General features: G+C 36.5%; 1 protein-coding gene across 1 annotated transcript; it reads right to left on the bottom strand.

Moving 5' to 3' along the window:
* LOC6645137 lies at positions 1–22,869 on the bottom strand. Its single transcript, XM_002067694.4, has 6 exons — positions 22,583–22,869; positions 3,386–3,572; positions 2,344–3,321; positions 2,130–2,275; positions 1,030–1,813; positions 1–966 (listed from the first exon to the last, which is right to left on the bottom strand). The coding sequence occupies exons 2-6, from the start codon at positions 3,465–3,467 to the stop codon at positions 596–598; spliced, it is 2,361 nt and encodes a 786-aa protein (XP_002067730.2). The 5' UTR covers positions 3,468–3,572; positions 22,583–22,869; the 3' UTR covers positions 1–595.
* Between the last annotated feature and the right edge of the window lie 3,611 nt (positions 22,870–26,480).

Genomic DNA, 26,480 nt, shown 5'->3' with positions numbered 1-26,480 from the left:
TATTATGCTTAATTTGAAAACATTTAATTACCATTAATTATATTTGTTGTACGTATAATTACATTTTCTGGTTTTATTGTTACATTTAATATGTTATATTGTAGGCTTTGAGTGTTTATCTTTTTACCCTCGTTCAAGCCCTTGTTACATTGTTGCACGGTTTATTGTAATATATATGTATATATGTATATTCATAGTGCTTAGTAAAAATCACGCAAATGTTTCATTAAAAATTGATGCCTCCATTTGACGAGAACGAGTCGACGCTATGTGACGTGCCCATCTTTTTGTTATGCTGTAGTATTTTGTAATTAAAATTATGCATTAAATAACAAATTAAAATAATTTCTATATGCGAGTAAAAAAAAATCCGTTTCATTCATTTAAATTTTCTGTTTTTGTATTTTTCTTTTTTTGTTGTTTTTTTTATGTTTTGTATACACTTAGCAAAAATATGCATTAAAAACTATTAGCAGTGTTTGCCCGTCAACGGGGCGGCGGGGAGGGCGTGGCGTGTACATGCATACACACAAGTATGTATATATATTTAAAACCTAAGACAATAGTACAATCGCAAACTGGATGATGTCACATCTTAGTATCTAAATTGTCCCTTCTTTCCTCTCTCATTGTGATAGACGCGCAGAGGTGAGTAGCTGCCATTGCCATTGCCATTAAGTGAGGCTCCAGCGCCGTTGCCGGCTCCATTGCCATTACTGGCGCCAACTCCTCCCCCACCAGCGGCTGATTGTCCAAAGTTCTGGGAGGCCGAGCCCGAGATTAGCTCCTCCGAATGCTGCGCCTTGGCAGTGCAACGTGGAGCCAGAATCAAATTGTAAATTATGAAATAAACCAGGGCCACAATGCATGCTATAATGGCCAGCCATTGGTAGGTGCAGTGCCAGACCTCCAGTTTAGGGTTCTTCTCCTCGCGTGCCAAACCAATCAAGGCGCCAAAACCTTTGCCTGCAGGAATAACGTAAGAGTTAGAAGGGATAAGCTTCAGCTGTTTTCACAATTCAAACTCACCCAATCCAAAGAAGGCCAGTACAGCAATGGCCTGTCCGGTGGCAGTCAGTTTTCTGGGCATTGCATGACGCATATAAAGAATTATTGTAATCCAAATCAAACCAATAACAGCAGGCTCAATGGACTCCATTACTATAGTCAGCCACTGACAGTCGACGTCACTTAGAGCCGTGAATCGTATGACGAATATGGCAAAGCCAGCAATGAATATATTCGAATGACCGCAATATTCAATGAACTTGTCCACATTGAAGAACAGGAGAAGGACCAAAAGCAAACCCGAATAACAGATGGCATTTACATCGGTGAATGTCCAATTCAGGAAACTATGAATACTGCTCCAGAAGGTGCCGAAAAGTATGGAGACAAGAGTCAGCACGAGGATCTCCGGGCTATAGCGGCGAATGGCCGACATGGGGACTACCAGCATGCCAGTCTTGGTATGCCACCACCACTCCGGTGGACTCAAGGGCATTTGTGAGGCAGAGAGAAGGATTAGAGCACCAATGACAAAGCACACAATTAATATTATTAGGGCAGCAAGTGCGGCATCCTGGTTGGGTGCATTATGGATGAAGAACAGATCCAGCGGCGAAAAGAGCACCACATAACCAATGGCACCCCATACATACTGGCGGCAAACCTCTCCGCGTCCCTCAGAAGTCTCACGGACAGCAATCACAATCGCGGTATTCAGCAGGGTAAGTGCGGCCATCGGAAAAATGTCGCCAAGCAGCCGGATAATAGTATAACCCACCAGAGTCTCCTTCACAGTGCCCGTGGACTAAAAGAAAAAGGGAAGAATGTAATTAGCATACAAATTATTTAACTTGACTTAAGATGCAGAAATCGTTCAAGTGTAAAATATTTTAAAGTGGTTTCTTTTTGAAGACTCCCAAATGAAAAATCTATGGGACAATTGGCTTGCAAAGGGGAAGGGGCAAAGGCGAAAATTGAATTTGCAGGTCTAGCAAGATAGAAAGGGACACAGAAAGAGTTCAATGGTTATGTACCTATATAAGAGCATATATCCCAAGGATATATCCCTGTTCCATTTGCTAAAGATCAATGATGACTTTTGTTGTTTGACTCATACTCACGTTTCTGCATTCACTATCGGCAAGCACACTGTCGTCATGATATGGATTGATAACTTGGCATTTGATCATTGGCTTGCAATTGCTGCTATTCTTCTTGCCCTGCATGTAGAGCACCTGGTCATCGGGTATGTGACACTGGAAGCCCTCTAAAAAATGGGAATAGAATCTTGTAAGTCAATGGGAAACGGATTGCTCCTTTAGCCATGTCACTTACCCAAGGGATATTGACAAAACTCAACGATTCTAGTTAAATTGTAATGTTCTGCTGATGTGGAACTGATCTTTCTCTGTTCTTCACTCTCTGGAGCAAGTGTGCTGTTGTCTCCTATCGGGTATCGGACTTGCACAATCTCAACGGACTTCACTTGTGTTGGTAGGGGTGAGCCCAAGGTTGCCTGCACCAAAATATTTTCGGTATCCTCAGTGTAAACATGGCATTGTTTAACTACATTCTGGCCTTCCTCATTGCGCTCGGTGATGCACAGATGTGGTGGTTCGACATAAACCTTGGCTACGGCTGCCGCATTCTTAATCTGTCGGGCCAATCGGGTCAAATGGTCCTCAGAGCTGACCGTCTCCACCCCGGCACTATCTGCTGCCAAATCGGCCATGGGATCTAGAGGATCGAACTCTTTGTCCCGCTTGGTCCTCAGACTTTCGGTTACCGCGCTGGCCGTTTCATCGTCGTATTCAAATTCGGAGCTTTGTTCGGTAGATGGACCTGGTGTGGGCACTTCCTTGACCCAAGCTTGATACATATTCTCATGGGTATTGGGATTCTGGCAACTGTATGTACAGCCAGTCAAATTTATCTTGCCCATCTTCTGATCCCAGCTCTTGCAAGTGCCATTTGGGCTATTGTCGCAACGCTCCTGGAATAGAATGGCTCCGCTCGCATCGCAACCGAAGCTCACTTTGGACTCGTGCACGGATCGGCGATCGACATCGGGTATGGCAAAAAGACAGGAATAGATAAGAGCCGTGATTAGCAGGAAAAGAGCCGTGAGCAGTCGCAATGTTCGGCCAAATGTATTTGGATTCTTGGCAGCCAAACGATCAGCCCAGGGGCCAGCAATTAAAGGTCCAAGGATCGATATGAATGGAGCCAAAATGCTGATTGTGCGATACTCCGAAAAATTAAGACCCAACAAAAGAGGTTTGGTGGCATGCAAAACATGCAGAGCAGTTAGACCTACAGAGAGAAATCAAAATGATATACACAAAAAACAATATAAAATTGGTTTAATTTAACATACCGCTGATTACAAAAAACACCACAAATTTAAGTGATATCAGTGTTCGATTGATTCGCGGTTTTTTATCGACCAAAAAACCCATTTTGCTGTTTAATATCGTTTACTGGATTTTGCTAATACTTGATTCAATTCCTCTGTCGTTAGTTCAACCGGCACTTAGTTGCTCATGTTAACTTCGTTTTGGTGTCTGCAATTAAAAGAAGTAAATTATTTATATTAATAAACCCAATGATTACTACTTAAGTAAGAACGAATGCTTTCACAGTCATGTCGTAATCTAAATTCAATTAATCTACGAAATGCGCAACTCAAAAATTTGTTTTCTGATTTCTTCAGAAGTCGAAAATGCAAAATAAAACACTATTTCAAATTAACGTAAAATCATTAACTGGGCTTTTGTGTCAGGGAGCTCCACAGTTCCCCAGGCGGAATTTACTACTTTTGGGCAAGGAGAGACCCTGTAAAAACTGGGAATTCGTTTGGCAAATGACTACAAACATTGAGATATGTGACCATCAGAGAACTGCAACGAGAAGGATCATTCAAACCTCAAACAAAATTCAATCATTCCGCTCAACATACTACATATGTTACAACATGTTTACTCCGCTCACTCACTTAAAACGAAAAAATCATTCAGGGTATCGCCAAACCCAATTGGTTTGAATCAATTGCTTGATTGTTGTAGCTAGAACGCTCACCCGATTTGATCGTTTGTAAAATTCGATTCCAGACAAATGAATAAACCCAAACTAACTTTGGATTTCTTGCACATGATTTGAGTAGAATTTGACATTCAAAATTGATAAGAATTGCGGTATGACTGTGTACCGCACCCCCCTTCAAGGTTTTGAAATGCGTTGAATAAAAAACAATGTGTTTAAAAGTTATATAATCTAATAATTATAATTATTACAGTTATAAGGAATAAGTTTAACTATGTGACTAAAAAAATACGGCAAAATACGAAATCTGGCAATATGGTATTGTCCGACCATATAATTTCCGACAATATCGACCAAATCGCACTCTGTTCCTATTTTTCTACTTGCTCTGGTATGAATTTTAAATTATTATCCTCCATTTTTACCAAGAACATAGAAAAATTATTTTTTTTGTTTTGGTGATGACAAAAACTCGATAAATATTGGCACGAACCGCTCAATCACACAAAATCGAAAAGTGTGATTGTGAGCAAACAGACGATAACTCCGATTTGCTAAAGCAAAAGATTCGTTCCTCTCAATCAAGTTTGTGAGCGTTCGATTCAAACCGATACAGCTCAATCACTTAATACGAAGGACCGCATCGAACAAAATAAAAATAAAACCGTTAAATTTATTACTCATTGCAGTTCTCTGGAGACCATAGTAGACAGTGTAACAAAATTGGTCAAATATCAAATGGTTAAATGTCATTCGCAACCTTAATTTCTCTAAAAATAACTATTTAAAATTCCTTTTACTAGAGTTCAAAGATTACGGTCGAATGCAGCAAGCGTATAGAAATTATAGTATTACCGACATAGGGGGATATGATGTCTAACATTGAAAAGTTTTTAAATGGTAAATATATGTGACAGTTGTCTAATCTGAACAATTTGAAAACTCAACATACCTTCGACAAATAAAAGCTTAAATACCAAGTTTTATTCCAATAAATTTTAATTAAAGGCGTGAGATTGAAAAAGACAGATTGACATCGTACCAATTTCAGAATACAATGAGGTAAGCATAAAAGTAGATGAATATTTTTTAGTTTCTTTAGTAAGAGTCGCTGCTTGGCCACAAAAAGACACATGATGGAGGTTGGAAACAACCCTGATATTATTAGAAGTACATGCTAAATTTCTTAACTCCACCTGCAGACAGTCTTCAAAATAGAGACTGTGCGAAATGAGATTTGGAAATAGTTAGCTATTGGAATTATATATGTACATATGTCTATGTATACATATTGTTAGATATTTGATAACTGGTTAAAATAATTTAAATTATGGTGTCAATATAGTAAACAAGTGTCAATAGACAATAGGTTTTACAGAATTTTATTCTTCACACACACACACACACACATACAGAGGCACACACATACTCAATGTAAGCTCGGACAATAATTGAACACAACAATGACAACAGCAAATAACAAACAATTATAATGAAATATATATTGCAATTGCCCTAGACATAAATTTGAATGAAATGTCAACGAAAATGTTTTTAATCACTGAGACATACATACTTAGCAAGGGAGGGAGGGATGGCAGCTGAGGGATGGAGATGGAGTTTAGTTGCAGATTAAAGCATTTTCATTGTTATATTGTATCTGCATACTATTTAGGGCATTAAACCCACTTGAGGCATTAACTTGATGGACTGCACCCACTCTCAATTTGCGAAAATGAATATCACTTCAAGTGGCAGATGCAACTTTGACAATGAAAAGCCACAGAAGCCGGGGCAGAAGCCGCTGAAAACGAAAGTGAGACGACTCAAATTGTGGCTCTGTGTTGGAGCGCTTGTTCCGTGGTGAGCCATAGTACAGTGTGGTTACTGTGGTGTTGATGATAATGATGATGCGGTGAGATTTTTCCTAGCCAAAGCAGAATAGTAACAAGAAAACAAGATTTAAGATATTTGGCTTTGTAGCCGCTGCTCGCAAACCGGTTGTTTGAGTTGTCAGCTAAACAAATTACATCACCGCAAACGGCGGCAGAAAATAAACCAGCGTGCCGAGTTAATATTGAACTTGCTGATGTCTCTATACTCTTTGATTGAACAAACAGATTGTAATTTGAATATCATTTCGTTTAACTCTATTACGGTCTAGCATTTTATACTGGCCAACTGATAATTGAAATGACAAAAGATAACAAAATTTCTTAAATTAAAACATGGTATAGATTGCCATTATATTTGAAAACTACTTTAATTTCGTGTAATAAAATACTAAAATGACTATATAAATATCTTGTATTTGAAGCAGCATATCAGATATTGATAAATGAAGTAAGGTAGGGTGGGTCAAAAATTCATTTTCGAGTTACGAGAATACGACTAATTACCATAATCTACCATAATGCTATTTTAATACTTTCGCGATCGTTCAGTTATATCCAATTCAAACTCGACTGCGCCGGGCTAGTCCACGCATCGAATAAGCCCTACCTTGCCCTATGTCTATATGCATAAATAGTAGATATACACTTCTGTAAGTGTATCACTAAATAAAAAATAAAAACAAGGCAATTAAAACGAGTAAATGAAGGTTCTCCCATTCTTCACACGGTCCAACAGATAGCACTATGATGGGCAAAAAACATCTGCAATACTTCTAAACTAAGTTACATACTAAGACGCCAAATCGTCATCTAGTTAATTATATACATGTATAAATCCACAGCGGAAAATGAACATTTTCAAGGTCTTATTTACATAAACTTAAGTAGCTAACTACAACAAATCAATAAAACGAAAAAAATCCCAAATAGCTTTTTCAAAGGTCAAACAAACATAGAAACATAATCAAGAAGAGAGGGAGAACCACGAAACCGAATGAATCATTTTGAAAACGCAAAGTTATGAGAATCTGAGGAATACGCCTCCTAAAGGCTTAAAGATGATAAGACTATATAATACATATCAACGCCAATTGATGGGGATGGGGGTTATCATTAGTCGACTGCAAAAAAATTACTACAACACTACAAGTTAGTTTATGACTAAAAGCTTATCTCATCAGCATCAGCATTGAAATTAAACATACACAAACAAAAACGAAAATAAAAACACAAAAAAAAAGGTCAAAAAGACCAAACATGACGTAAGCCGACAAACAACAGAAACAATAGCAATAGAAGAGCAGAGGCAGCTATCAATTTTAGCTGGGCTGTGTTGCGAGTCCAAAATTCAAATTAGTTGCCAACCCACAAAACAAAAAACTTAAAAAAGAGCAACACACATACCCATGCACAGCCAGAGTAGATTTAGTTCAAGCCTAATGACAAAATGCCTAGCACGCACACCCATAGCCCCAAAAAAAAAATCCAAGCCAAGCTGGAGCCGATGGAGCCAGCACACCCTATATTCATATATACCCCATGCCAATGGTTGCCCCACATGGGCAATGTCTATGACACACACACACACTTTTGTGTGTATACTCCCGGTGAGCTTATTTATGACCTAAGGTAAACTTTTGCCGGCGCTAGAAACGGTATCAACAAAATGGCTGACATTTTCTATTGCGTGCGGCAGCTCGACTATGGAAAATTCGAAAAAGCAAACCAACAAAAAAAACAAAATAGAAAGAAATAGAAAATGTTAAAGAAATGGCAAAGACTAAGCGAACGTCCAACGGAACTTGATAATTAGATGATCAGTGCAGGCGACAAAAGTTGCCACAAAACGGAAACGCATCGAAATTAAATTTAATTGAAGGAGTTAATGAGCAAGCAATGTTGACTATGAAACAGCAAAAAAATCACACACATTAACTCGCATATTACATTTTGAATTTGTTATGAAATAATAACCGAAAGGCCCACATATGAACAAATCTGGGGGCTTGTACTCTTTTAATTTAAAATGCATCGAGTCAAATCCCTCTAACTAGACTCTCTATTCTTCTTCTTCCATCACTCCCAGTGACCAGTGCCAATATGGCTACACCAACTTCCAATAGAATTTAATAAAAATTAAAAAAAAAACCTTTATTATTAATCGGCAAATTTATACCCTGCAAAAAGGGTATATTAATTTTGGTCAGAAGTGTGCAACGCATTAATAGCTGAATATACTACCATATCGGACACATATATGTATATATATTCTTAATTAAAACAATGGAATGAGTTAATATGGCCATTCCTCCTAAATCGATAAAAATTTTTAAATTCTGAAATTTTGAGTGTAATCTTCCATTTCCCCCAATCATCGGATTATTCGGACTCACATCAGCCAGATCGTACTACTATATTTCTTACAGGAACGACTAACTCACTAATAGTGATTTTTCTCAATAACACAATAACTAGCTATATACTTATGTATGTATCTTCTATAGGAACTATCGTTCGAAGACAATTATTTTCATCAATAAATTTTTTTACGCGATTGTTATAAAAGTTAATAATTGTCTGTTTATTATGCTGTTAATGACTATGTCAAATTTCATGAAGATCGGATCACTATGCTATAAAGCTTTTATACAATCGGTCGAAAAACTTTTTCCTTTCTTTGCGATTATCATCAAACTAGCCAATTAACTTACGCTTATAGTAATCTATAATGTCTATTTATAAAAGTCAGACAACTATGTATATTAAATAGTTCTCATACGAACTTTTCATAAATTGTAGTCTTCAGATAGAACGTTTTTCCGCAACTCAGTAAAGTGCAAGGGTATACAAACTTCAATTTGAAGACAATTTCACAATTTCGTGGATGAAAACAAATATTAATTCAATGAATGGAAGAACATTTTTGAACTTTTACTGCCTGTAATGCATTTTATACATATGTTGTTCAATTTTCTATCATTTGTATAACATGCATCCGAAGGCGAAATGTTTTATTACTATCACCCATAAAGTATGTAACTTTTTCATCTCCATCAATTAGACTGTGATTTTACCGTATTTTGGGCCCTGCAAATCGAACGGCATTGCATTATCACGATGGATTCGTACAACATTTTTTGTGCAAGTTTTCGAAAAAATATTCTATGTATATCTTTCGGTTTTAACTTTTCCCACAGTCTGTTTTTTTTTTATAGATTTTCTTTGACCAAGTTTCTAAGAATTGGAATTACTTGTTGTAAGTATCGATCTCTGAGAATTTTATAAAAACCAGATATAAAGTAGAGTAAAAACCTTCTTTGGGCGCGCCGTCGGCCGATGACTTTCCAAAGCATATACTAGTCAGATACAGGGTATACCGAAGTCGTCGCGACGACATTGCTACGACATTTCATTTTTATTGTTTTGATTTTTCTTTCTCTTTAATTTGTTTTTTCTTTTCTCTGTTTTCATTTTCGCCAAACGGTCGCTTGCAACTTTTCCGCTTCGCTGCCCCGCTGCCTGTCTGAGTTAATGTTGCAGTTGCTGTTGATGTTGTGTGTCTCGTTCGGTTCCCTGTTGCTGTTTCATTTGGGGAATTGGAGGCACTGTGTGAGAACTCCACGGCATGCAATAGTGCTGGCAGTAATTACAAGAAGGCAGGAAGAAGGGGACGTGGGTCATAAAAGGGGAAGGGGCCGAAAATAGAAATTTAATTAGGTATACACAAATGTAGATACCAACCAACAACGACAACAACAATTGTCATGAGCAACCGAAAATGTGAGGTATAGTTTTGTTTCTTTGTAAATCATTTTGTAAAAGTCAATTAGTTGATAAAGCCTATAGCCAAAATGTAATTATTTGTACATATGTGTGTATATGTGCTGCTGTGTACCCATATCTGTTTCTGTATTTGTTTATTGGCGAATGTCTTATGCAAATTCAATGTGTTTAACTTATTTGGATTTCTGTTTGCCCTGGCAGGCCTTGGTTGTCAAATATCTTTCAACACCTAATCGTACACTTGAACAAAAACAATTGCGAAAGATTTCAATTCAAACGTAAAAAATACTTATATTCTTTTATATTTCGATCTATGAGGAAGCTAACGATCTCCATTGGTAAACCTCTGTAATATCCACAGATTTCAGTGACTTTATCCTATAAGTGGAAGTGTATAGTGAAAATATACAATCTTGGAATGGTAAAATTGCATAAAATTGTAATAAAATTAACTTCATTTGAAAGCTATGCATTTTTTTTACGAGCTAAAAAAGTTAATTAAAGAATAAATTATAACGAATTCACGTTTGTAATTCTTAATCGAAATTTGATTACATTTGTGAATTAGATATGTTCAATATGTACTTGTTTTTTTTTCGAGTGTGATAGTCTCTCCCCTGTCGCCTTCATGGGCGTAGCACAAAAAGGCAAATATCCCTGACACTCGGAAAATTGGATTAGAAAATTTTAAACCTCTAAATTGTAATTAACCAGGATGCCAGAGTAGAACACACTTGATATTTCTCTTTTGTCTGTACCTGGGAAATATGTAGGTATATTAAATCTGCATTATAATATAATCTTTCATCTTAAGACCTTGTCGAACTAGAATTGTGCGATATATGGAAAAGTGTTCATTTTCTTTTCTCCCAATATATACATTTTGTTGGCTCAACCCTGCACAATGTAAATAGTCTTTTCTCTTAACCACTTGATTTAGTTCTCATGAAGGCTTATCGCAAAATTGTTGTACCAAATCAAGCAATAAAACTTACCTAAAATAGATGTCTTCTTTTACAAGATCATAGGGAAAATGTTATGCATTAGACCCCCTAAACAACATCCTAACTGCGCCCATGGTCGCCTATGTGGAAAACTAACAGTAGGTCAATTGGTTTTTTTTTTTGTTTGGAGGAGAGCCAGACTGAACGACGCTTAATTATGCGTAACACGGCAACAACAATAACAACAACCACAACGTTAGCAACATCAACAGCAATAAAGAATGAACAAAGTTTAGTTAAATTTATGAATGGAATGCATTTTGAGCTTGCCTATCTCTGTCTCCCTCTTTCTTTCTCTTAATCAACATTTTAAATGCATAAATTGTGCAGCCGTTCGAAATGTGTCAGCAATTTGACTTTGGTTAAAGCCGAAAACAGACAAAAGACAACATGGCTACGTGGGTTGATAGCCGCAACAAGTGTTTGGAGTCCAAGACAGAGATTCGATGGTTCAGCCAGCCAACTAAACACCAAGTTTGTATTAAAAACTTTAAATTTCTTTGCTTTACATTAGAATCGACTTCTATCTCTCAATTTTGAAATCATTTTGGCTTATCTCCTACAACTCTCTTTTTAAATTCTGCCTGATCCGTTACTACATAGCTCACAGGGTGGAGAACGATTAAAACTAAACAAAAAATGAAGTTTTCGATCAAACTTCGATAACTTTTGATTTAAGTATGTATAAAAATTTCACTTCTTATTCAACAGTTGACCGAATGTAATCTATTTAGCAACCTTCATTGGGGGTAAGTATGATGTTTTAAGTCATTTTACCTCTGATAACTTAAAAAGCAAAGTTAGTGTAACCTTTTTTACAAAATTTTCCTATTTGGATTCGCCCTAGTGTTACACAAATAGAAAATACATTGTTTTTTTCATAATGTTGACTTCATCTATTGACATTCGCCACGGTAATAAAGGCTTGCATCACCGCATTTCATTTTGGCTCATCTCATTTGTTTAGATAAATGCAAAGACTTTGCAATGACGAATAAATATTGCTTGGAGTATAATATTTATTATTAATTTTTCTCGAAAAATTCCCGAACGTGTCCTCTTCGAACTAACCGGCAATCGATAAACAATTCATTCTTCATTCGCCTCATAAATTTGTACGTTTAATTGGGCTTTCCTTTTCCACACTGTACAAACGTATGTACATGGTGGCCAATTGTTGCTGGATTGTTTACACTGTCAGCACGTAGACTGATTTTGGTTTATTTTTACTACAGTTGCAGTCAAGCGGCAGCCCACACAGAAATTACGAGCTGATATACCGTAAGGCCACTCACTCACTCATTGAATGCGAGTTGTAGGCTGGCGACTATGAATCCAGAGAGTGACTCTAGTTATTGATCATTGTGTCGGCGGGTTTTCCTATGTGCATATGTATGTGTATTGAGGTGAGGCGACACATTATTACTTAGGGCTAGGTAACAATGAGAAGAAGCCCATTTCCGTTATGGATATTGTGTAATCATTTATGGTGTATGCTAAACAGTTTTGCATCAGGTTTATATATACACGTACATCGGTTAATTATACCATGCACCCATTAGGTGAAATGACATATTAAAGTCGCCTAAATCTATGTAACAGGCAGAGGAAAGCTTTTCTAAACCCAAAAAGTGTATACACTTTAAATCAGCATCAATAGTCTGCCCGTCTGTCCGTATGAACATCTAGATCTCAGACACTATAGAAGCTAGACCCACTTAATTTAGTATATAGACTTGTGTGGTCTGCACCGTGATTAAATCTATTGATTATGCTTCAAAAAACTCGAATTACTGATTCAATATTAAAAATATGATATTATATTGCAATATCTATGAATACATTTGACTGAAATCCCAATAAAAATGGGTAAAATAGCAGATTTGGCCCGTGACTCGTGGCTCGAAAGAATGTTCGGGGAAAAAATAGTATAAACAGTTGTATTACATGGTGCATGGTATACCGAAGTCGGCAAGGCGACTTACTTAATTTATTTTTATATGCAAATACCTTCAAACAAATGAGAATAAAATATATTCTCATTGAATCATGCAGTTCGTGTTGTTGACAACTTGTCAGGAATGTGGCCACACCAGGTTGCAGTTTTATCATAAAACCATAGAGTTGCTTTTGTAACTTTAAGGCCTTAAGATATCATTTAGATTATGGAATGATTATCGTTCTTGTTCTATCCAAAAATTGTTAGTTTTAATGACATTCGATCCTCTCAGATATTACTACTCATTCCAATTGGATTTGAACTATCTATATTTCTATAGCTCATGGATATATGTAGTAAAACAAATTACAAGGTAAACCCACTGAGAAAGCGACTTTTGTGTGAAATTATAAACAACTTAGCAGCATTTAGTTTGACCCTTCCCTCTGCACTTGGTTCATTGTTTCACTGTATATACATAAGTGCACTCAAATGTGCATTATAAGGCCGACACCCTGTGGAGAAGGCACACCCCCTTGGGAACCAGTCGACACGGAACACACATATCACACGCAATCCTAGCAACACATATAATCGTAATTCGGATCAAGGGAGAAGAGAAAACCAAGAAGAAATTTGTTTTTAGCTCGTGCCGGTTAATTAATTAGACTCCGCCACAAAATTGGGTCAGAGCAACAACAATAAAAACAACTTACAACCATAGGCAAGTGCATGGGAAAAGTTCTCGTTGGCCACCGTTGGAGAATTCAACAAAATTTCTATACCCAAACAAGAAGAGAAGAAAAGAACAACAATTTATGTGCAAATGTAAAAGTGAAGCTCATGATTGAGCAATTTATAGAGAAAAAACACGCAACTTACTAAGAAATCCTCCCTTTCCCCCTTTAAAGGGGTAGGGGGCAGGGTAGGCAAAAGTCATCAAAATGGAAAAAGAGGGCGACAAGAATTTATTTAAACATCCACAAATCCAGTGTAGACAAATTTCAAATAGTTTATGCCAAAACTATATATAGGAGACACCATTTTCGACTTTCATAATTTCAAATTAAAATCTGTATATGCATACATGTGTACAAAATACCGTTATCTAAGCACCGAAACTTGTATGCTCTAACAAGATATTATGGCCAAAGATTATTTTAAATAAACGAAAAAAGAGTTTAATAAATTTGTTACATGAAAGGAAAGAAAACCCAAATAGATCTCGACAATGAAAAGGGGAAAACCGATACCTTCAAAGTGAAAACTTTTGCACAATTTAAATTAAGAATTATTAGTAGAATATTAATAGTCTATTTTTTTTAAATTATCATCTGTAGAAAACAAAAATCAATATACCCTTATGCGAAAGCACTCTATTGAGTGGACTATAAAAAGATCTAAGAAAACAAAACACTAAAAAAAAACAACAATATAATTTAGCTAATGAAAAGTAGATTTATCAACTGTATTTTCCAAAAGTTCTTTGAATACAAACAAAACTCCATAAATTGTTTATTAACAATTGTTTACTTAAGTTCTCTCCTCTAAGCTACTTTGATACCAAATTTTGTTTAGATCTTGTGGGGGATTATGGCACTTGCCGCCCCAACAGGCTGCAACTTGTTGCATTAGTGAAGTGTAAAAAAATATATAATCAGAGGGTCGGGCAAACTTTGGCCATGCCGAAGTTTGTATACCCTTGCAAGTTTTATCATTACTTTTTACTTGTCACCTATCGTTCTCCTGGGAGCTACGTATGTGATACAGTGCTCTGATTCGGAATCTGAGATATGCACTAAGTAGGAGATCCCTTACCAAATTTTTACGGTCTTGGAGAAGTTTGCGTTGATCCAGATGGTAGTATATATATATGTATACCTTATCTGGACGAAGATGCTTCTATCTATGCATTGCACACTACTGACCAAAATTAATATACTCTTTTTCCAGGCGTATATTAGGAGAAAAATAAAACAACAATTTTGTTTTTTCATTTCACCCTGCACCACCATCCTCTTGCTCAACAACATGATGCCATTAAACTATCCGAAAATTTATTTCAGCTTCAATTTGTTAGTGTCGTGACCCCACACAACCAAGACGTATCTTGTATCTATAGAATAAATGTAGAGCATTGCGTCGATGACATCATTTCAGTGTGTGTGTGTGTCAGTGAGTGTGTGTGTTTATATGTTTTGGGTATTTTTGACGATATATATTTTGTCTATATTTAAAAACCAACAAAAAGAAACCCGAAAGCTTTTTAGCAAGACAACTGTTGGGGGACAGGGCCAGTTTTGTTCTGTAGAGAAGCAAAACCGCTTCTATGGGGGTGGGGCAAAAGGTGAGCATTGAATAAAATTAGAGCTGCAATGATTCAAAATAAAATAAACTCAATTTCAGTACTGTGTTACTTTGACTTGTTCATTCCGACGACATCGAATCCATAAATATAAATTATGATATCATTTTTGTGTCTCTTACACACAATTTACATATACGAGTACGATTTCGTGTCCAACCTTGATGTGTTTTTACTTTTGTCAGAAAATAGACGAAAGTAATTCCGTTTCAGTTTCAATTTCAATTGCAACATTCTTTTCGTGTTTAATTGAATTGTAATGTTAATTATTCAATTGTCAGGCATTTAATTAGCCAAAATCGTTAATTGGCCATTGGATCCAAAAATAGTATGAGACTCGAAAAGACCGACAATTGAGACATTGTCGATATTCCTTGGTCGTTTCATTGTTTTTCGATATTACAAAGTCAAGGCACACACACACACACACACACAGACACACACACACACACACACACACACTGGCCGTCCTGGGCCCCTTGTTATGGAACACCATGTACGACGGAGTCCTGCGCCTTGAGTTCGAGCAGCACACACACATTGTCGGGTTTGCTGACGATGTCGCTCTGGTGGTTTCGGCGAAGGACCTTCACGTCGCCGAAGAGCGTTGTAGCGTGGCGATAGCCAAAGTTGGCCACTGGCTATCGGCCGCAGGGCTTAAATTGGCAGCGCAAAAGACCGAGGCGGTGCTCATTAGCAGCCGGAAGCGCGTCGAAACCGCAAAAATCAGAGTAGGTGACTCCCTCGTGGTATCCAAGCGTGCCATTAAATACCTAGGTGTCATGCTTGACACTAGATTGTCCTTCAAGGAGCACTTAGAATACTGCAGTAGCAAGGCAGCTGCGTCGGCCCGGTCCCTAGCCCGTATACTGCTGAATACGCGTGGCCCGAAGCAAGGACGGCGCCTGCTACTATCGAGCGTAGTAAAATCCACTGCCCTGTACGCAGTTCCTTCGTGGATTAAAGGTGTGGAGGTTAGGAGCTACAGGAGGAGCCTCGAGTCGACTCATCGTCTAAGTGCTATTAGGGTGTGTAGCGCTTTTCGCACCATATCCGATGACGCAGCTCTGGTGATCGCTGGAATGATGCCCATCGATGAATGTGCGGCAATTGCGTCGGCCACGTTTGTAGCATCAAGGCAATCTAGTGGCAGCAACATAACCCAACCAAGAGGACAGGCGCAACTCATGGCATGGCAGCACTCCATGCGCAGATGGCAAGAGAGGTGGGACTCCTCGCCCAAGGGACGGTGGACCCATGCACTAATCCCGGACATCACACAATGGGTGTCGAGGAAGCACGGTGAGGTTGACTACTACCTTACTCAGCTCATGAGCGGCCACGGGTGCTTCAGGAGTTACCTGAAGAGGTTCCACCACGATGTCTCCGACGAGTGCACATGGTGCGGCGCTGGCATCATAGAAGATGCGAGTCATGTGCTGCAACACTGCCCAAGATTTGACGAGGAAAGACACCGGTTGGAGAGGGTCATGGGCGAGCCGGTGACGCAGTGTAACCTCGCCGGGATGATGGTCGCAAACTCTAACGTGTGGCAGGCGGCCGCCGCCTTCGCCGCACACGTGATGAAGAAACTTAGGCAGTTGGAGAAGGAAAGGTCGGCGAATTAAAGAAGCACACGGTCTGCGAAGCAATACCGACAAGTCGTCCCGCAGTAACCGTAATCCTTTTTTCATTATGCCCGACTTCGTATGTTTGTTCCCTTGTTATGTTATTTGTAATTATGTTAGCAATGTTTTAAATGAAATAAAAAAAAAAAAAAAAAAAAAAAAAAAAAAAAAAAAACACACACTGGCCGGGGGCAACAACAGAAAGACAACAATTTTGCAATGACTTTGCCATATTGATAGTTTGTCTTACTGAAAGGCAAGTCACGCATTGCATTCATTTCCTCAAAACTTGATTTTCAATTCAAAAAAAAGAAGCAAAAAGAAAAAAATAAACAACGACAAATGCATCTATCTTAAACCGGCCCCCAAGAGCGAGTCAAGAACTATGCGACGCTAAAAACTTCACAAAAGGCTTGGGAAGCAAAAAACTCCGGCATCAGATGGACAGAGATACAGATACATTTGTATCTACAAGTTCATGTTAGCCTGTCAACGTTGTTCATATTGTTTGCCCGCATTTTGTTGGGTCTTAGATCTCAGAAAATCTAAGAAAATCCCATGAAAATCTTGGCGTGGGCCATGGCTGACATTGAATTTCTTAGGCCTAGCCAAAACTTTAACTACAACAACAGCAATTACTTAAATAATCGCGAGCGAGCGCAAAAACCAAAAAAAAAAAAAATCAAAACAAAACCCAGAAAACTTTGCCCCAGTTTCATTTCGGGGTTACTATGTGTACATACAAACAGCTGGTTCAAATGGGTCCATGACAGTTACCAAAAATAGCCTAAAAGTATATTTTCTTCTCGTTGTGCAGACTGTGATACAGCCTGTAAATGGCGTCGCGACTCTGACTCATCGAAATAAATAAATACCAACGAAAACAAAAAAATAAAAAATAAACTGAGAACATCTTTGACACACATTGTGAATGAAAATATTCGTCGAAAGCAAAAGAATGTGGGCAAAAAATAAATGTATTTATTACAACATATGCAGTTGGGAAAGCATCCCACGAGAACCTCTGATTAAGTAATTCGATTTACAGATATGACAATCAACAATTACTACATTTGAAATGGCAAATGTATGTTTTTAGATGTATGTAAGCTTTGAGAACTAGATCTATCTTTTTAAGGGAAAAATCAGTCTAGAATATTCAAAATCTATTAAGTCAAAAGGTAAAGTTTTATTTTTATGTTTTACCTTCTTATAGAAACTTCACCCTTGTGATATTACGTTTTTTTAAAATAAACAACAATTGAAAATGAAGTCTTAGGTTTTCTCTTCAGGTAAAAACCTGCTCCTAGAAAGAGGAATGACTAGTCATTCAGTAAAAAATATTCCAAAAATTTGAAAAAAATAAACTTGTATTAAACATTTTAGACCTTCTTATGGTTATAGCCCAGAAATAAAGCTTTATCAAGTTATAAGCCAATAATGTGTATATGAAAAATAGTTTCCTTTCATTTATATGCTTCAGAAATGTAGAAATCCTTTATAATATTTTTCGATTAACATATTTTCCATCTTCTATAATACGATGTGTGGCAAATTAGGCAATTTATCAGAATCCAGAATGAGTAGGCCAAAAAGCAACCGACGAAAAATGTGTACTTATGCTAAGCTATTTCTATTCCAGATTTGCTTCTGAAATCCTACTACGAACTAGGGTGGCAACATCAAATGCCGCTACACTTCTATGTAATACAATACCAACCCCTTTGTCCTTTTGTACCTCTGGGGTAATAAAAAGAGGAAATTGAAATTAAAACACGCCAGGCGTTGCTATCAATCAAATCACCCTCCCTCCTCCAAACAGAAGAAGACGAAGAACTTTAATAGAACCATCCGGAGAAAGATGGTTAAGAAATGAGACTACTAGAAGAAACCTAGAGAAGCAATCAACCCTCACTAAAAATGGGACTAAAGGTGGAAACAATCCACCCTTAGAAGAAGCATTAGACATCCACCCTAAACGAATGAAAGCATAAGTATATACATAGAAAACCTGAAGACATTTGGGTTAGAAATTGTTTATCGTTCTCTTTGTGTGTTGTTCATTCTTTATATTTCGAGTAAAAAACACCCGCAATGTCTGCAGCATGAACTTGAATTTTGCAAAAAAGTGAGAAGCAGATCCAAAAAAATACCTACAGAGAGAAAAAACAAGAAACCAGACAAACAACTTTAAGGCTTAAAAACTGGCAAACAATGGAGTTGAAGATCGATTGAGCCTGAGCACATTGGGCCCAATCGCCGATTTTTTGGCCTCAAGTCTAATTTGTATGTGTTATGAGTACAAATAGTTTAGAACTTGGAACAAATTTTGTCACGCCTACGCCTACTTTCCATATTGGAGCCCATTGCGTATACGCAATTACAAAGCTTTATCAAAACAGTTGACTTAAAAATTCCATTGTGTGACTTCAATAATATCGATATTATTGATTGATTCCTTATACATTTACTTTGCATCTATTGTCATAGATGTTATAAAACTAAGTTTATGCCAAATTATCGAGGATTGGACCCAATGTGCAGAGCAGAGAGAGAGAGACGACAGATAGAGAATCGGCGGAATGGGCATTATATATAAACTGAAATACATAAAATGAAATTTGAAACAAGATTTAGACACACACAAAGCAGTGGAGTGTGTCTGCTCTCTCACAGTATGAAGTCATCTCAAAGAAACGATGATGATGATGATAACCTCATGGAACCACATACTCATCATGATCATGACGATGATGATGATCGTCGTCATCGTCATGATCAACGAGTCGAGTTATGTTCACCGTTATCGTCATGATCTGCGAGTTGACGTTTCCTTTATATGCTCCACAACTCGCAATTTGTAGGTACATATGTAAATATATATAAGCATTTAATGCTGTTCATACTGATTTGATTTTCCAACAATTAACATTGGATTTTATGAAACTTGTGTACAGATGTATACATATGTATGTACATATTTAGTTATAGATATCTATGTATATTTTGACTAGTCGAAATTTTGAATTCATTTGTCCGCACATCTGCTATGGATTCTTTTTTTATAAGTAAATGAGTTTTTTTCTTTTTCTTTATATATTTTTCATCCCCTTTATCTGAATACCCTTACAAAGATGGTATATTAATTTTGATCAGACGTGTGCAACGCATGGAAGGAAGCACCTCCGACCACATAAAGATAAAGATTCTTACTTATATATTCAGCACGACGAGACGAGTTCGTATTGTTCCAAGATTTTGTCATAAAAATTAATGTTCGTTAGTTTAATTTATGATGACATGTATTGAAACGATCATTCAAAAACAACTTCGTTAAATAATTTTTGCTTAAAAAAGATTTAAACAAGTATTAAATTTCATAAAGATCTGATGACTATATCAAATAGGTCTTATAGAAACGATCGACCGCAAAAAATAGTTTTGGTTTGGAAAACTTTTTTGCTTCTTATGTTAAAAATCGGTTATATGTATATATGTATATTATATAGCTGTCATATAAACGTGCTATAAAATATGATGCCGGTACGTAACGAAAGAGTATCAAACAAAACTTGTAAGGGTATACAAACTTTGGCATGGCAGAAGATAGCCTCGGTCTTCTGTCTTTTTTTATACTGTGTGTTTTTATTTCAACGACTTGTTGGCATGTGGGCAAATAAACAGAACCAACCAAGTCTCAAAATCTCTGTGTAATGTAAATAAATAACGGAAGCGAAAGAGAATTTTAAAGGAAGCTACCGAATAATGTACCATTATAATAACTCTGCCATCCTCGGTTCTCGCCATATGCCCGTGCCCATACCCAAAAACGATGATCATTTTCGATGTTTGTATCGCTCTTTAATGGATAATGGACACTACAATGGAAGCTAATAAAAAAATTCGTCTGCCAATTGTTATATGTACATATGTATAAGGAAAAAAAGAAGACTTCTCTGTACATATATACATACATACATAAAGAGAGAACACAAAATGATAAAATGATATAAAATTTTTAATTCAAGAAAGCAATATTAAGCTGCATTAAATTACTTCATACTATTTATATGTATTATTCTTTAGAGCTAAGAAAAAAATATAAGGAAGAAGTACAAACAAATAATGAGAATTTCTCAATGATTTTTTCTCTTTTTGAGAACATGAATTTCAAACTTTCTGAATGCAAAACCTCTATATTGAGTTTATCGATAATTTAGTCGGTCCACAGTTGGGTTATTGATATATGATGATACATACGATAATGAAAAAGCGAAATACATATAATATAATCAAGAAAATTTTTGAAAAACTCAAACTGAAAAAGAAGCGGAGGGTTGATTGAAGGGAATTATGCTTTTATTTTTGTGATATTTCATTGAGTTCTCTAGTTGCCGATCTCAGAGTTCATAGCCTTCCACTAATTCAATTAATTGATTCAGATGGTTAAGAAGTTTAACTATTATTCGAATATTTCAAGCTTCATCAACTGATTTGCCCTTATTAAAGAACTGTCACCCATTACTGAAGACCCAGAAACCCATTTAGGCGAAGAAGAGAGGCTCGCCCCAAAATGGGCAAAATATGCAAATCGTAGATGCAGTTGCAGTTGCAGTCGAACTAGCATCAGTGGCAGAGCAAACAATGTGCATCAGTGGGCATAGTCAGCAGTTGCAACAACGTCATCGAAAGAAAAGGAAATAAAAATGTCAATAAACATTTAAGGGACAATTTTCCATCTCCCCACCACCACCCTTATTACAAATACGCCCCACTGAGAGTGTGTGTGTGTTTGCGGGTGTGACACGCAGCGTTTAATATTTCCCATGCCGAGCTATGTGCGCAATTTAGTGTAACCAAGGTTACTATCCACACTATTTAGCTGACTGATTAAATTACCAGCGAGTGGTCACAGGACACAGGACAATGCATATCAAGGTTGAGCAGTTCAGCGCTGAGGGAGAGGGTGGAGGTGGAGAGCGGGAAAGTTATACTGCATTAAACAATTCTCCCCAGTTTATCTCGTCGCCAGGCAATCTGAGCGTCACTGTGTCGCCAGTGGAAATTGCATTTTTTAACCCGAAAAAGAAATAAAGAAGAAAAAAACCTTGTCCCCTACATTTTCCATTGCTTTTGGCCCGATGATTTCATCTTGCTCTGTCATTAGGATATATCCTTCAAAATGCAACATGTGACCACAAGACGACAAGGCGAAACCGTGTCGGGGAAACCGAAGCAAACTCTCGTGAAACCAGTCCAAAGTAAGTTAGTAGTAGACGCTTTTAATTTGCTCTCTTGTTTTGAGGCCAAACACAACCAGCGATGACATCACAACATTTTCAGAGTGGAAATAAAAAATATTGATGATGAATAACCCAAAAAAAAAAAAAAAAAAAAAATGGCGCCGACAGGAAACGAAACAGGGACAAAACGCGAACCAGACATGCAAAAATATATGATTTATTTGAATGTAGATTCTGGCTTTCAGATTCAGACATTAAATACTCCAGTTTACACTTTGTTCAATTAATCAGAAATACATATAACCGAACGGTATTTAGGAGCTTTCACAACGTGTTTCCGATTTAACGCATCTTGATGCGCATTAAAATCAATTTCAATTTTTTATATTGTGTATTTGTTTTTAACGAAATGTGTTTTTTTTTTTGGCAAAATGTATCTCTCCAATCATTAATTCTTTATTTACCACTAACAACAAGAAAAAAAGGAAAAAAAAAATCTATTTCTATTCACATTCATATACACTCTCACACACACACACACACAAACACGCACTTGTCGCCAAGAAAAGAAAAATTTTTTAAGCACCAATAAAACTAAAAAAAAAACTACATAAATAATTGTTTAAAACAAGATATATTAAAAACCAAAAAAAGAGGTAGGAAATAGTTACGCACCGAAAAGATCGCGTCTGCTTCAAAAACTTTTTGTTTTCTATTTGATTTCAATTTTGTTGTTGACTGTTTTTTTTTTTTTGTTTTATTTTGGTTTTTGGCGGCAGCTGCTGGCAACCCGCCGATGAAGAAGAAACAGTGGCAAAGAAGTGACGGCCAACAAATTTGCTTCGGCGTGGGCGACTACCTCAATTCGTATTCGGATTCAGATTCGGTTTATATTTCGGCTTTAGGATTTTGTGTTTGGTCCCTCAGTTACGCCGTGCGCGCGTCCGAACACTTTGCCGTTCGAAAGAAAACTAAACGAAACAAAAGTCAAAGCAGCGGCAAGTTCTGCCCGTTTGCTGGCAGGGTGACTTACACCGACTTGGACATTTTGTGTTGCATACCTTTAGGGTGAAACAAAAATTCATTGCATGCAACGTGGGGCAATTGTTCCATGTCCAACAATAGAGTTTTCTTGGTCAAAATATTTTTGAAAAATGTATATTCAAACAAAAAAAAACAAAACACTGATTTGAAATTTCTAGCTGACTGAAGTTTGATTAACTCTTCTAGACTCTTCTACCTTGCTAATTGTTATAAACTCATTTTTTGTATAAAACAAATGTTGTTCTACTGCGAGAATGACGGTGCAATGAACCCAAGTTGGAAAACTCCTTTCTGTCTATCATTTTACATGAAGAAATTACACTTACCTTTTGAATAGGAAACAAACTCTTGGCAAAGGTATAGGCTTGGGTGGACAGGTCATCATTCAAAGCGCAGTAGGACGACTGTTGTTGGTCTTTGAAATAACTTTACTATTATTGATATTGCTTGCCTTTTTGCATGACTTTAATTCGTACCTACAAGTTGTATCCACTTGGCATGAGCACAGAGACATCAAAGATTTTCCGCCAATAATGAAAACTGTGCGTGTTGGTCTATATGGCTTTTCCCAACTGCCAGCCTGCCTGTCTGGCATTTGCAACCCTTAGGCCAGACACACCCCCTCGATGGTCCCCGTGATAGTAGGAAAATGTACACACACACGGAATATACACGTGCAGTGGCAACACTTTGGGGTGTTTTTGTCCCAGAATCGTCGCTAGGTACATACAAATATACATATTTAAATGCATGTTTATGTACATATACACACACATAATGGTTATACGCTATGCTAAATGATTGATATGCCATATACAATTTCCTTAATGAACTAGAAATATTTAACCAATATAAATAGGAAGAAATCTTTAATATTCTGTTTACTCAGACTCTCCCTGCCAAAAGCTGTAGAACTGAAAAATTGTGGAAATATGAAAGTGGAAAAACTATCTGACCAAAATGCCTAACTTACTTACTTTTTAAAGTCTGTGCTCAGCATTGATAACAGAACTAAAAGAAAATATAGTATTTTATAGAACTTGTTTGAAGAAGAAAAAAAAATATATAATATTTTTTTACCATTATTAATTAATGTCTGTATTTAAATAGGGTGTCTCTGAATCAAAGGCATGATTACAATAAATTACACAACTGATCTTCATTTTTTTATCGTTCTCCAAAATTTACTTTTGCTTACTCTGCATGTAAAGCATTGTTTATCCATGTCTATCTATTTGGATCATAGATAGACACTTCTGAAATTAATCTGGATAAGAAGCATACATATATTCTTGATCAGCGAGAACAGTCGTGTTGGCTTAGCTGCTTCAACACCAAGATCTACTCTATACTACCTAAAGTCGCAAAACTTGGTATTTTGGTATTTGGACGAAAGACTCGCGTAGTGGGGACATAGAACGACCGAAAATGTCAAGGGATTAGACACAGGTCCAACGATATAGAAAAAAAAAAATTAGAGCCAAACAACATCGGGTGACTTCTTGTGGCCCGGATGACTTCTTTTGCGCCACCTTGTACACACTTTATGGTGTCGAAAAAGCTTCCTTCTACCCAAAGGGTCCCTAATTGTTTCAAGGTATAAAACTGTATACACTAGTAGTTCTAGTTTGAAGGTAATTGTTGAATTTGAGTTTGCTATAAACTTTTGTACTGCGGTGTACCAAGCTCCACAGCTTTGATGGACAGACTTATCACAACGACAAATAGAAGCGAATATCGACTGTGTTGTAATAACTCTTGTAAGTTGCTATGTCACTATTTCTTGGCGGTTCGACACGGGAAACACTGCAAAATGTATATACTTTTTACGTTACATGACAAGTTTTATAAAAGTTTGGATAAATCATAAACTGAGAAAGAACGATTCAATCGGTGGTGTTACAGCAACCTCTAGAGATTTTCTGCAGTTTGTTTTTTAAATCTCCCGGTTTTTTTTCACAAAATCTGTTGTTGTAAGATATGCACCCAAAATTATACTATACAAAGTCTAAAATTTGTAATATTACATTTAAAAAAGTTTTTGCATATATTACTAATAAGCAATTTGTTAGAAGCAAGAGACTCAAAAAATTCTCTACAACTGCACAGTGGACCAGATTGGCATAAAGTCGAAATGTTCATGGACGCAAATTGTAACTTTAGCTGAAGGGACTTAAAGTAGATAGTTCTGATGAATCAATAAGTAATATATTTTTAAATGCATCCCTGAAATTTCAATCGCTTTTCAAAGTCAGGATATAAGTCAGCTCTTTTGTGTGAGAAAATTAGCGAGAAATTTTTATCTACTTTGTGCGCTTGACATTTTTACACTGCGAGCTAAATAAATATTGTAAAATATGGATAATAGAGGCCAGGGTTTGTAGAAAGAATTAAAAATAAACATTTTGAAGTTAAGTTTGTTTTTGTCGTAAATGTCTACTATTTTGTATCGTGCAAAAAATTAAATTAATTAAACTGCCTTTTAGGCTAAAATTAATAAATTGAAATTATTATACATATATATTTTATAAAAAAAAAACTTTCAAAAATTCTTTAAAACAAATAACAATTAAGCCCAGAAGTATGCAAAAAAAGCATTTCGAGCAAATCAGAGTAAAACCGTGATACGATTGCAAAAATAAAAAAAAACAAAATCTGTTTCAGTCCTACTAATCTACTTGTAAAATGTTAGACCTCCTCTATTACATAAATTGTAGCTTGTAAATTGTATACTTTGACCTGCATATAGCATAAATTGTCGCTTAAGCAAACAAAAAAGTGAATCCGACCCACTATGCGCCTGAAAACATATTCTTCGACTCCTTATAGCATACTTTTGAGTGTAAGTTTTCTACATTTTTTTATAAAAGATCTACCAAATTGTGAGATTTGCTTATTAGAGCAAAGTAATATCTTTTTTATATTATATAAATTGCTTTTTAAATTTTTTTTAAGAATATTAATTTATCTATAGGCTGAAATATCCAAAATTAGTGCAACAGTTTTTCTGAATAGCGTTTGAAAAGCAATTATCTAACAAAAATTTAGATTTCTCCAAGTCTGAGTCTTTCGAAATGGCAATTCCAGACACCTCGGTGTTTGTTGCTCATTCCGTGCATCTCGAAGAAACATGTGAGAATCGTGAGTTGTTGCTAAATACTATATTTATTTATTTATAGCAAATATTGTGGGCTTAGAATCCTCAAAAAAATGTCAATGGTTTCGGGTCTGCAGTCAGGACTCACAAAATATTCAAAGGAATGACTGCTCAGAGAAAAACTAAGACCCGAAAGTGGTACTTATTTAGTCAGAAATTAGTAGTTTTGCAAAGCTTCAAATAAGCAAGATGACTGGCTAAAGTACCGCTGTGACAAGTTTCCTACACTTTCTGAATCAAAGATTAAAGAATACCCTTAAATTTTGCACTTTTAGATTAGACCACGGGCCAAATTGGATCTTGTACTTCTAAAATAAAAATGATTGACGGATTTTTTGGAAATAATAAGTTTGGATAACTACACAAAAACTG

Source organism: Drosophila willistoni (genome assembly GCF_018902025.1).
Source record: "Drosophila willistoni isolate 14030-0811.24 chromosome XR unlocalized genomic scaffold, UCI_dwil_1.1 Seg105, whole genome shotgun sequence".
In the NCBI taxonomy this organism is placed as follows: Eukaryota; Metazoa; Arthropoda; class Insecta; order Diptera; family Drosophilidae; genus Drosophila; species Drosophila willistoni.
The sequence above is the reverse complement of the archived record's forward strand: the minus strand, read 5'-3'. Positions and strand labels throughout refer to the sequence as shown.